The sequence below is a fragment of the Nylanderia fulva genome, unplaced genomic scaffold, assembly GCF_048542155.1.
Source record: "Nylanderia fulva isolate GAGA-0341 unplaced genomic scaffold, ASM4854215v1 Scaffold348, whole genome shotgun sequence".
Classification (NCBI taxonomy): domain Eukaryota; kingdom Metazoa; phylum Arthropoda; class Insecta; order Hymenoptera; family Formicidae; genus Nylanderia; species Nylanderia fulva.
In genome coordinates, this window is record NW_028190420.1 from 64,090 (window position 1) to 77,440 (window position 13,351).

The 13,351-nt window shown below is 36.9% G+C and overlaps 1 protein-coding gene across 1 annotated transcript; it reads right to left on the reverse strand.

Annotated features, from left to right (window-relative positions):
- Positions 1 to 9,571: 9,571 nt before the first annotated feature.
- On the reverse strand, positions 9,572 to 11,437 carry LOC146722219 (uncharacterized). Its single transcript, XM_085485173.1, is given in 4 exon segments — positions 9,572 to 9,711; positions 9,713 to 10,196; positions 10,311 to 10,427; positions 10,998 to 11,437. Coding segments are annotated over 4 exon segments (1,122 nt in total). The 3' UTR covers positions 9,572 to 9,630.
- Positions 11,438 to 13,351: the final 1,914 nt, after the last annotated feature.

Below are 13,351 nucleotides of genomic sequence, written 5' to 3' on the forward strand. Positions count from 1 at the left end.
CAGGCAGTTTAACGACGCGCAAGGGAGCCGAGGTTCGATCCATCGAGGGGGGCGAGGCGGCCGAGGCACAGTTACACGAGGCAGAGGCAACTGGTATCAACAACAACGGAGCGACCAACAAGATCAACACGATGCAATGTACTCAAATGTTGGTGAATATGATACGCGAGATGTATTCTGTACGGAAGTAGACTGTAAGAGTGTTGATGTAAATGTATGCGAAAATAATGTCGACTGGGTGTTAGATAGTGGATGCACGGATCATATAGTTAATAACATAAACTATTATTTGAATCATGAAAATTTAAAAACTCCGATTAATGTCAAAATAGGAAATGGTAAAATTCTAAAAGCTACGAAAGTCTGGAGCGTTTTTATTAATACTAAAGTATATAGGAATAAGATAGAAATAGAGTTGAAAAATGTATTTTTCGTTAAACAAATGGATAGAAATCTAATAAGTTTTGGAAAAGTGATAAATAAAAATAGGATTGTTTCTGAAGGAAACACAGCAAAAATATAATATATAATATGGAAAATAAACTGATAGATATAGCATACAAAGTTAATGATTTATACAAATTAAATAGTGTAATAGAAAAGAAAGAATCATACATGGTTTCAAACGAAAACAATAACATGACATTAAAAGAAAAATTTCATATGATGTTAGGCCATGTAAACTTCAATTATTTGGATACTCTATGTAGAAATAGTTTAGTTCATGGTATGCCAAGCAAATTAGAACCTGATTATTTGAGATGTGGTACTTGTATACAAAATAAAATGCATAATATTCCTTTCAAAAATAATAGACAGAAAGCAAAAGATCTATTAGAGATTATCCACACCGATTTAAATGGCCCCCATCACACAGTAGGTTATGAGGGAGAAAAGTATTTTTTGACGTTCATTGATGATTTCAGTAAAATTGCAAAAGTTTATATTATTAAATCTAAAGATCAAGCACATGAATGCTTTGTAAATTACATAAATTTAGTAGAAAATTTAACTGGAAAAAAAGTAAAAAAAATAAGGTGCGACAATAATACTGAGTATATAAATAAAAACATTTTTAGAGTAGCAAGCGAAAAGGGTATTCAAATTGAACCATGTCCACCATACACTCATCAATTTAATGGGACAGCAGAGAGGTATAATAGATCAGTGATGGATACGGCTAGATGTTTATTAGATGAAGCGAAATTACAAAAAAAGTATTGGCCAGAAGTAATCAAGGCAGCAGTCTATTTGAAAAACAGAACATTGGTAAATACTGTAGAAAATAAAACACCATATGAAATTATGATGGGAGAAAAGCCTGACATTAGAAATCTTAGACTGTATGGGAGCAAGGTCTTCGTAAGGGTTCCCGAAAATAAAAGGTTAGACAAGTGGGAGAAAAAAGCTGAGTTAGGTAAACTGATAGGCTATGAGAAAGTGGGTTATAGAGTCCTGATTAATAACAAAGTAGTCATCTCTAGGCATGTAGATATTGTTGAAGAAGATGTAGAAACAGTAGGCTTAAAAGATGATAACGATAATTGTGAAGAAAAGGAAGAGTATAGAAATGATTCTGAAAACGAAAATACAAATGAATGAGAGATAGAGAACGAAAACCTTGACATGCAAAACGAGATAAGACGGTCTCAACGAAATAGAAAGCAACCAAATAGGTATACTGATAGTAATCATGCATATTGTATTTATGTAAATTATGTAAGCGCAGATAGTCCTCTAGATTATAATAAAGCGATGAAGGATAAAAATTCCAAAGATTGGAAAATAGCAATGAACAAAGAAATCGAATGCTTAAAGAAAAATAAAACTTGGCAACTAGTCGATAAACCAAAGAATAAAAAAATATTAGACCTAAAATGGGTTTATACAAAGAAAGCTGAAAATGTATATAAAGCTAGGGTAGTTGTAAGAGGGTTTCAACAAAAAGAAATAGTCGAAGATACATACTCTCCTGTAGCCAGAATGCAAACATTAAAAGCACTATTATCATATTGTACACAAAATGGTTTGTCAATAATACAAATGGATGTTGAAACCGCATTCTTGAACGGTAAAGTTGTATCAGAAGTTTATGTAAAACAACCCCAAGGTTACGAAGATGGCACAGACAGAGTATGTAAACTTCACAAAGCATTATATGGGCTGAAGGAAAGTCCAAGAGCGTGGTACGAATGCCTGGATAGCTATTTACAAAGTATAAGATTTACGCGTAGTAAAATTGATTATTGTTTATATACAAGACATGTAAATGAAGAAGAAATGTATATGATTTTATTTGTAGATGATATATTAATAAGTTATATCTTTCGCAAGCATAATTCTTTACAAAAAGTCGTAATCAAATATATTATCTTCTCAAAAATTATGTTTATAGCCAAAATAATTCTTTGCAAAAATTAATCATTATCAAAAATATTTTCTCAAAAATTATATTTATAAATTATATTTTATTTTTGTTAATAATACTAGAAAAAAATTAAAATATAGCATCAAAAAGAAGTAAAATTAAAAAATTGCGCTAAATAATTATATTAATAATACGAGAAAAAAGGTTAAAATATTAGCATCAAAAAGTAGTAAAATCAAAAAGTTGCACTAAGTAAATGACAACATAATATATAATATTTAGATAAATTTCCTATAATGATACAAATGTATAATTATTGCTTTATTTTAAAACGTTTATAATATATATAATAACAAAATAAATTCAGTAAAATATATATATATATATATTTATTTATCTTTACATTTAAATAACATGAATAATTATGTAATTAATTTAAACTGGAATGTATATACATTGTAAAGTTATTATATATTTTTATAAAATATTTAGATAAATAGATATATATAATAAAATAAATTATTTATCTATAAATAATTATTTAATTCAAATATATTTAAACGTATATTCAAAAAAGATAATATAAGGCACAAAAAATTAAATTTAGAAAATTAAAAAATTTTAAAATAAATAAAAATTTTAAATTTAAAATAAAAATAAAAGTAAAAAAATGTGATGTACAAAAAATACTTAGCGCTGTTTTTGTATTGTAGCCCTTTGGCCTTGAATTTACTTGAAATGAAATGCTCCATATACATTAATTAATATATGCTAAAGACGTATACATTATATACATATATTTCATGTGTATATCGATATGTTCAGCTAGCCACATGTTATTCGAATATCGAGCCATGTAATATGTTTATAGATTTTTGTTGAAGCGTATTGCAGTAAAAAAATTAGTCTAGACTTTGATTTATATTTTATTTTATTTACTAATGTGTTAAAATAACAATACATAAACAGCGCTAAGTATTTTTTGTTTATCACATCTTTTTTACTTTTATTTTTTATTTTAAATTAAAAATTTTTATTTATTTTTAAATTTTTTATTGGACCTTGAATAAGTTCTCGCTGTTTTTTTTGTTAAAAAAAAACATTTATTTAAAATATAAGGCTTACAATAACTTTACTCAAAGTATTGTCCATCATTAGAGACCACTTTCTCCCATCTTTCTGGCAGTAATTGAATCCCCCGTCGAAAAAACGATTCATCTTTTGACGCAATCCATGAATCGACCCATATTTCGGTTTCTTCGAAAGAAGGGAAGCGCTGCTCGCTCAAACCATGCGCCATCGACCGAATCAAGTGGTAATCCGAGGGGGCTATGTCCGGTGAATACGGCGGGTGAGATAGAACTTCCCATTGAAGCGTTTCCAGGTAAGTTTTGACTGGTTTTGCCACATGTGGCCGAGCATTGTCATGTAACAAAATCACTTTGTCGTGTCTCTGCCCGTATAGTGGCCGCTTTTCTTTTAGAGCTCGACTCAAACGCATCATCTGAAGTCGATAGCGAGCTCCCGTGATAGTTTCATTAGGTTTAAGCAGCTCATAATAAATTACGCCCTGCTGATCCCACCAAATGCAGAGTAGAATCTTGGAACCGTGGATATTTGGTTTTGGGAACGATGTTGATGCGTGACCGGGCGTACCCCACGATTTTTTACGCTTTGGATTGTCGTAGTAAATCCACTTTTCATCTCCAGTGATGATACGGTGCAGAAAACCTTTTTTTTTATGCCGTTGAAGCAGCAATTCACACATGAGAAAACGTCGTTCAACGTCTCTCGGCTTCAACTCATACGGCACCCAATGTCCTTGCTTTTGGATCATTCCTAACGCTTTTAAACGTTTTGAAACTGTTGACGCATCTACTTGCAATGTTTTCCCGAGCTCTACTAGCGTCTGACATATATCTTGATCAAGCAATGCCTCCAATTCTTTGTCTTCAAACTTTGTCGGTGCTCCAGAACGTTCTTTATCTTCAAGGTCAAAGTCATTATTTTTAAAGCACCTAAACCAGTCTCTGCATGTCGTATTCGACAGAGCATTGTCACCATATGTTTCAACAAGAATTCTGTGTGCTTCAGCTGCAGATTTCTTTTGAATAAAGCAGTGCAATAAAATTCCCCGCAAAAACACTTTATTTGGCACAAAAGTAGACATTTTCGCAATAGGTAATTAAACACGTGATTGACACTGTGGTAAACTGTATCTACTAGAATTTGAGGTTACATATAGTACTACTTAGCTGATGCGTTTCCGTACGAAATTCCATGCACAGAGTGCCGCTACGCCATTTTTTAAGAAACAGCGAGAACTTATTCAAGGACCTAATAATTTTCTAAATTTAATTTTTTGTGCCTTATATTACTTCTTTTGAATATACGTTTAAATATATTTGAATTAAATAATTATTTATAGATAAATAATTTATTAGACCAGTCTTACATTGTTCATCAAAACAAGCGTTAACATTGTCGGTAGTTTGCATAGAAGTTGATTTACTGTTTTAAATTTGATGTACTTGAAAAGGGCTGCAATGACAGCCGAAACGTTGTTGTTGTATTTCAAATAATTATTTATAATAAATTATTGCCAGTCTGGTCGACTTTAAACATTGAGGAGTGGTTTTTTAATAATTTATAAATATAATTTTTGAGAAAATATTTTTGATAATGATTAATAGTAGGTATACTAGGCGGGTTCTAACCCGGCGGCAATGAGAGGGGGTGCGGGGCGGGGGAGAATCGGGGGCGAGGGGGGTGACGTCACGCGGGGGAGGGGGTTTTATCAGCAGATAAGCTTATCTTATCAGCTCAGGTTACCTGATAAGGGATCATGTTACCTGATATGTTTATAAATAAGATAAGAGCGGATATTTGTTACAAGATAAGATAAGCGGATATCTGTTACAAGATAAGATAAGCGGCGTCTTTGAGCGATATCTAAGTTTTCATAAACAAGATAAGATAAGCTTTAGCGATATCTAAGTTTTCATAAACAAGATAAGATAAGCTTGAGCGATATCTAAGTTTTCGTAGAAAATCCAAGATAAGATAAGCGGCGTCTTTGTAAGGTATCAAAGTTTGCCGATAGGATAAGCTAAGTTTTCGTAGAAAATCCAAGATAAGCGGCGTCTTTGTAAGGTATCTAAGTTTGCAGATAAGATAAATTCTACGAAGGGCTGCCGCAAAATTCAAATCCAAGCTTGGATCGAGCGCCGACAAATAGATATGTATTACCTCAAGATAAGATAAATTCTGCGAATGGCTGCCGCATGGATCGAGCGCCGACATTCAGATATCTATTACTAAGGGGGTTGCGTTTCTTCATCTAAATTTTCTCCGAAGATAAGATAAAAATTCTGCGAATGGCTGCCGCCGATTCAGGCTGAGCACCGACAATCAAGCGGGTTGATACGTATATTTCTAAGAAATATCAGCGGGGGCGAACGCAGGCTTTACAGATTGTCTTCGCTGGTTGTGACGTGTCTTGCGACGGGGTGAAATGGAATGGTGGCTTTATCTATGAATTTCTAAGAATTATCAGCGATATCTAAGTTTTCGAATCCAATATAAGATAGCGCAAATATTTCTCGCAAATTAACAATTGCATCATCGCACGAACAAAGGAATGATCGGGATATATAATGAGGACCGATGCCGCTGCCGGGTCAAAGTACTACTGGCGAGCGCACGCTCTCTTCATTCGGGGTGCAGAATATTTGTAATACTATCAAGTGCTTCCGACATTCTCAGTTTAAGTGCCGAACAGTTACAATATATTCCGAAGATTGTTTTACTGCAAAAGTGCGGCTATTTTGTAGAGCATTTGTGGGACAAGCTTCCGGAGCATATCAAGACGGATCCGGAGGTTCAGACATATCGTCGCTGCCTCGAACATTACAATCGGCCATAGATGCGAACGCATATTGACGGTCCAGCACCAATGATCAGGGATTGCAGCGAATGTCAGCGAAAATAGGCTGAGGTTAAAAGTGCGAATAAGTGCCAGACATTAAAAATGGAGAACGCGGTAAAAGATCATTCGAGGTGTTTTGAGAATGTTGAGAGATGGTATAGACATCTTGATGAATGCTATTATGATGAAAAAAGAGATGACCCGTTTCTTTTAAACGTGAAGCGGTGACTTCGGTTGTGCAATTTGTAAGAAATCGCGAACTTGGTGTGCAAAAACCGCATACAATAGATGTTGCCTATTTCCTGGAAATGCACGAAGACATTTTAAGAGTGACTGATGGGTTATCCAAATGCACCAGATCGTCTAAACGACATAAACGAGTCGCATGTTATCAGCGTCGCTACAAAAATTGTGCAGAATATTTCACTGTGGACAACCCTTATTTTGCCGACATGGATATGCCTTCACCATCGGTGTCATGCGAAACACAATCATCTGATTATGATTCGGACCAAGAAATAGAGGAGTCAGATATGAGAGAACCGAGGCCATCATCATCATCATCATCATCATCATCATCAGATTACTTGTTGCAACCTATTTATTTGTCTGATTAAATAAGTGTACAACATATGTGAAGAGTATGTCAACGTTTCTGAGAGTAACATATGTATATGACTTCGCGGAAGGTGTAAACATGTCGATAGTCAACAGCCGCTATTTTTGTTTCGGCGAAGATCATCTTTCGGAGATAATAGCAAATCTTTCGGAGATAATTGTATTATACGTTGAAGAACAAGGGATGATCGGGGTATATAATGAGGACCGATGCCACTGCCGGGTCATAGTACGGTGACATTAGCGAGCATAGTAGTGAGCATAGTGAATTGTTTTTGCAATAAAAATGGAGAACGCAGAACATATTGAGAGCAACGATGAGATGATCACAATCTCAGACGAAGAGATGGAGGTAATAACAATCTCCGACGAGATGGAGGTGATAACAATCTCCGACGACACCGACAGCGACAGCGATGGTGCGATGTACGACCCCGACTATGACAGGGAGGTGAATATCGTCTTACACGATATTGAGGAGATGAAGGTCGATAGCGTACTCATCGTCAATGAAGATCAAGAAGAGAATGATGATGATGATGACGAAGAAGAAGAAGAAGAGGAGGAAGAAGATTTGCACGATGATGGGTACGATAGCGAAAACGCTGTTCGGGAGTCGTGCCGCTCGCACATGTTTGGCATACGAGCAGTTGCATCCCTCGACGAACACACGAGGGTATGCACTGTAACGTCGTATGTCATGGCATACGTCGCACTATGGGGGTCAGTGCGAATCTGTATGCCCTGTTTCATGAGAAACAGGGGCAGATTCATCTCGATCACGACCATCGAGAGCCACACGACATCGCGTTATGTTGATGCACCACAACTGCGTTGCACCGATTGCCAGGGGAGATTATACGTATTCCACCTGGCCAACGCATGTCCCACCTGTCAAGGACGTGAGTATATATATATAATATGGCAAAAAATTCGAGTAATAAAAAATTTATTATATTTCTTTGCACAGATGCCGAGTCTGATGACAGCGATGGGTGATGCGACCCCCTTTCTCGCAGTCGTCGGATCCATGCAACGCGCTGGCTCTCTCTCTCTCGTCGTCTCTCTCCGCTCACTCTCGCCGTCACCATACATAAGAATTATTTTATATTTTTTTATATTTGTTATATTTGTTATATTTTTTATATTTTTATATTTTTATATTTTTTTATATTTTATATTTTATATTTTATATTTTATATTTTTATATTTTTTTATGTTTTATATTTTTATATTTTTATATTTTTTTATATTTTACATATATTATTTTTTATTTTTTATTTACACACACAGTAGAGAGGGTTTGGAGTCGGTAAATACCACGGAAGTGACGAACCGTGGAGTCCTTATCTCTACTGTAACACATGTACAAGTACACACACACACACGCACATACACATACATATGAGGTGTAAATCCGACCGGCAACCTCCACGTGGTACACCTCGAGTAATGCCAATGCCGGCGGTAATGTAATAATTAAGAATAAAAATATATATTATTAATATACAAAAAAATTTTATTAATTTAAAAATGCTTCCCTCCCTTGATATCCTTATAAAAAATAATGTACAAAAAATAATGTACAAAAAATAATTAAAAAATGTAGAAAAAATATGTATAAAAAATAATGAAAAAAATAATAAAAAAAAATAATGTACAAAAAATAATGTACAAAAAATAATGTACAAAAAATAATAAAAAAAAATGTACAAAAAAATATGTATAAAAAATAATAAAAAAAATAACGAATAAAAAAAATATTGAATAAAATATATATTTTATTAAATTAAAAAAATGTTTCCCCTCCTCTCCTTCGCATCCCTCTCCCGCCGAATCTCTCGCCGCGAGCCACCGACTCTCTCGCCGCGAGCCGTCGACTCTCTCGCCACAGCATCGTTCTCGCCGCTGAATCCAGGCTTGGATCCCGAGCCGCGCGTTGCCTCTCTCTCGCTCCGACGGGAGAGCGAGTATACCGCCGCGCGCTACCTCTCTCTTGCTCTGACTGCGCGCTACCTCCTTCTCTCTCGAATGTGTGCATCTCTCTTACTCTCGCGCCGCCGCCGCTAAATCCAGGCTTGGATACCCGTCTTCTCTCTCGAATGCGTGCGTCTTCTCTCTCGCCTCCGACCTTTTTTTTTATTTGTATTAATTTTATTTTATACTATTATACTTTTATATAATTTTATTTTTATTTTAATACATTTTATATAATTTTGTTATTTTATTTTTATATTTGTATCTTTTATGAATATCCTCCTTACTTCTTGTTCCCTTTTAAATTATAAGACAATATAAAGAAATTATTAAAAATTATTTTAAAAGCTCTCTTTTCTCCTTCGCGTCTTATTTCGCCGGCTCTCTCGCCGTACCTCTCTCGCCGCGAACCACCGACTCTCTCGCCACAGCATCGCTCTCGCCGCCAAATCTCTCTCGCCGCCGCATCTCTCTCGAATGCGTGAGTCTTCTGTCTCTTAATGTCGCGTGCGCCACGTAAGATAAAATTATCGATTCTGCCGCATGGATGCGGCCCGTCTTATCTCGTAAGATAATAATATCGATTTTTTCTCGCTGAAAGCAGGCTTCAATGTCCTTGACACGATAATTATCTCTCGCAAAGTATGTAACGGGTGGCGCGCAAATAAAGTGCACCATGATTATATATATATAAGTATTTATTTGTCTTATATTTAATACATAATTATATAAAGTTTTATTACATATTAAAAACTAAAGCCACCAGCTCGCAATCGACAAGTTGGTGCATGTTGAAGGCGTTACTAGCGCGTATCGCATTCGGCAATTCTCGCATTCGTTACAGTGGATGCAATATTGGAGAATTGCGTATGTTTGATATTGACCGTTGCAATGAGCCTCGTCAATCGATCGAACATTATTTCGATGCATGAATCGAGCTCGAACATACGACGTAACGTCGATTCGACCATCATCATGCGCACGTCCGCCGATTCGAGACTTATGAGCTTGGTGTCGTTTATCTTGTGAAAACGTACTGTTAGCGGCCCGACACTTATGAAATTATATACATCGTTGCTGGGAGAGTCATTGTTCAGATAATTGTGAATAGCGTGACGTTGCTCGTAGAGTCCTTTCCACGTTTCGAGAGATAGTATTAGCTGTTTTCCTCGATGATCTCCTATGGCGATCTCCACGTAACTCGGTGGATCCACTCTGATGTCGATTTCGAGGAATTTGAATTCCGTGGCCGTCAATGCGTATCGTCTTCCAAGTATACGAACCGCACGAGGCTCCAGCAAAACACTGTAAAAATTAGATAAAAATTATAACTCGTAAAAAATATAAAAAAATAAAAGTATAAAATATAAAATATAAAATATATAAGATATATAAAATATATAAAAAAGTTATACTTACTCGTCGCATTTCTTCTCGCACGTTTCATCATGTCTCGGCATGTAGTAATTCATGCTGCTTCTTTGAACCGAGGGTATTAAAAAAAGTGAACCGTCAGTCAGAACAGTCGACGAGAGACTGATCGTATAAAAAGTACTAATAATCGAGTAACGATCATTTTTAAAATATTAGGAGAAGGGGATTCTTAGAAATATATCTGGAGGGAAAGACAAATATTTAAAAATATTGGGAGAAAGGGTTAAAGGAATTCTTAGAAATACGATTGCGTAAGAAATTTTTTAAAATATTAGGAGAAGGGATTTCTTAGAAATATCTGGTGAGGGAAATAACAAAAAGTGGTGGGAGTAAAGGAATTCTTAGAAAAACGATTGCGTGAGAAATTTTTTAAAATATTAGGAGAAGAGATTTCTTAGAAATATCTGGTGAGGGAAATAACAAAAAGTGGTGGAAGTAAAGGAATTCTTAGAAATATATCTGGAGGGAAAGACAAATATTTAAAAATATTAGGAGAAAGGATTTCTTAGAAATATCTGGTAAGGGAAATAACAAAGAGAATAGTATGTAAACAATATGTTTATTCAAAAAAACGGATGATCGTCGGATCCAAACCTGGATTCTGCGGCCGACCACCAATTGAATAATTTAAATACATTTTGTAACGCGCAATTTTTTACATGTTTATTACACCGTAGAGTGTATGTGGGATCTAATTTATTTAATGCAGGCACATCTTCATATATGGCATCCAAGGTCTCAATGATGAAACCGCTGCTCGCATCGTCCACTATTTCGGCCAGCCATTCTCGCTTTTCGAGTCCTTTTACATACACAAAAGAGGACTCCTCGTCCTCCTCGTCTTGTTCATTTATGCCAATGATAGCTGCCGTGATCAAGCGCTGAGCCATGCAGTATGGAACATTTCCATCCTCCCATTGCAAGCTGTGATGATGCTGAGTTATCCATGAGGCCTGGCGCCTTTCCGACTTTATAAGCACGCTCCATGGCACAAGGCAAGCGAAGAAATAGTGCGACAGGATATATCCTCTTCTCAGGATTGCCGCTTCCTTCACGATAAATCGTTTGTTTAGGATAAATACTTGCAGGTCGACAAACGTTGGTGCGGACATGATCTCTTCGATGTGAGTCAGTCGAGAAGTATTACTTCACTAACATCAGACATCTCGCATCATCATGATTATGTATCCTCCTCCCCTCTCTCACACGCGTAGTTGTGTAAACATTTTTAGGTGATTTTGCGCACAACGTTGGTCAACGGGTTGTACTGGATCACGCGATCGTGCATGATGAGACAATATGCTGTGGTATTATTAGGTATATTCTCCTTACACTCAAACTCTAATCTTACATCCACCGTTGCGCTCTTGACCGATTCGTTTTGTCGAGAACAATCGATAATCACAAACGGACCGGAACGTAGAAATAACGAGACGGTGAGGCTCGGCTCGAGATACTCGTATCCGTAACAATTTTTGCAGAAACGCGCATACGTGTCATACAGAATCGACCATCTGTTTCTATCGAAATCCAGATTTATATCGTCGTACGGATAATATTCCGAGTTCAGATAGAGTTTTACGTTGGTTAATTTACAGTTGTCGAATCGACTCGTATCCTCGGACATGACGTTTTTCCGCCCTGTCTGCAGGGCAAAAATTACATATCGCGGCTTCTCCAGTTGAGTCGCGGTCTTAATGGCCCACGAATGCTTGGTCGTACGCTGCAATAGCGGAAATTCGTATAGATCCCACGAGCGGAAACCCATGCTGAGGTAACGTCTGCTTTCCAGAGCGCGCAGCATCGACAGCTTCTTAATCTCGCTCAACAACACGTGTGGCATTCGCCATTGTATTTTGAATATGTTGATCGCAGGCTCTAGTGCAGAATCTCCATACAGACAATTATTGTCGTTGCGCGCTCGTATTAGGATCAACTCATGACGCGCATTAATAACCACGCGTTTGTAATCCTCGCAAAATCCCAGCAACATGTGCAGCGGCACACAAAAATTAAAGTATCCATTCACAGTAGTCGAGCTATCCCAGCCTGCATTTCGCATAATCACGCTTCTATCGGATGACATTGTTACATAGTTTTTCAGCAGACTTGTTATTCCCACATTCCTGTTGCGATCAATCTCCACACCATCGAGCTCATAGCGAATTTCGTCAAACATGAATGCGACGCAATTATTTCCCAGCATCACATTGGATCCTTCAACTGGATGAGTTATCCGCAGTTCACCCTCGATGTAGAAGAAACTCTCATACGGCAACGTATATAAATCCTGTTGTTGTATGGGTATTCTTATCTCGTCGCTGTATCCAAATGTTGTATTGGCAAACGGGTTGTATGTGTGAGTCTCAATCTTGACGATGCGATCGTCAAAGACTGGCTCTTCCTCGATGTTGAGAATCTCAGTCATTGTTCAGATGGCGCGCACCGCAAATCCCAAAGATTGTAAAAACGCAACGTTTGACGAGGTGAGTCTCTTCTTTGTGGTTGATTTGATATTAGCGAATGATGTTGCTGCTGGTCTGATTGTGTTCTTCGTGTCTTAATTCAATACGAGCATCCCGTCGCAGGAGGGTGGCCCGCCGTCGTACGTGCAATCTAACTGTTATCTCTTCACCTCGAAAATCAAGCAATCGTTCCTCCTGGTCAGTAACGCGTAACACTAAATCAGTAATGCTCCGTACGAAGACCGGCAGGTAAATGATCTGCGCCGGCGTTTCCGATATCTTATATCCTGGTGGTACCCTCGGTGAAAATTCGTGTATCGTGTGAACGAGTTTATCGTTGCTGTATGCACCCGCGGTCACGTTACACTCTATGCGGATAATGTTCACGTTGATAATATTAATCGCCATGTTCGATTTGTGCCATTTTCGCGGTTGCAGTATACGATTCGAGAATCCCAGCAGCGATTCAATGTTGTTGGGCATGCTAAAGTTTACTCTGTAGGCACACTTGATCTTGCTTCTCATCGTATTGTAATTAGCGCGGAGCACGATTGTGTAATC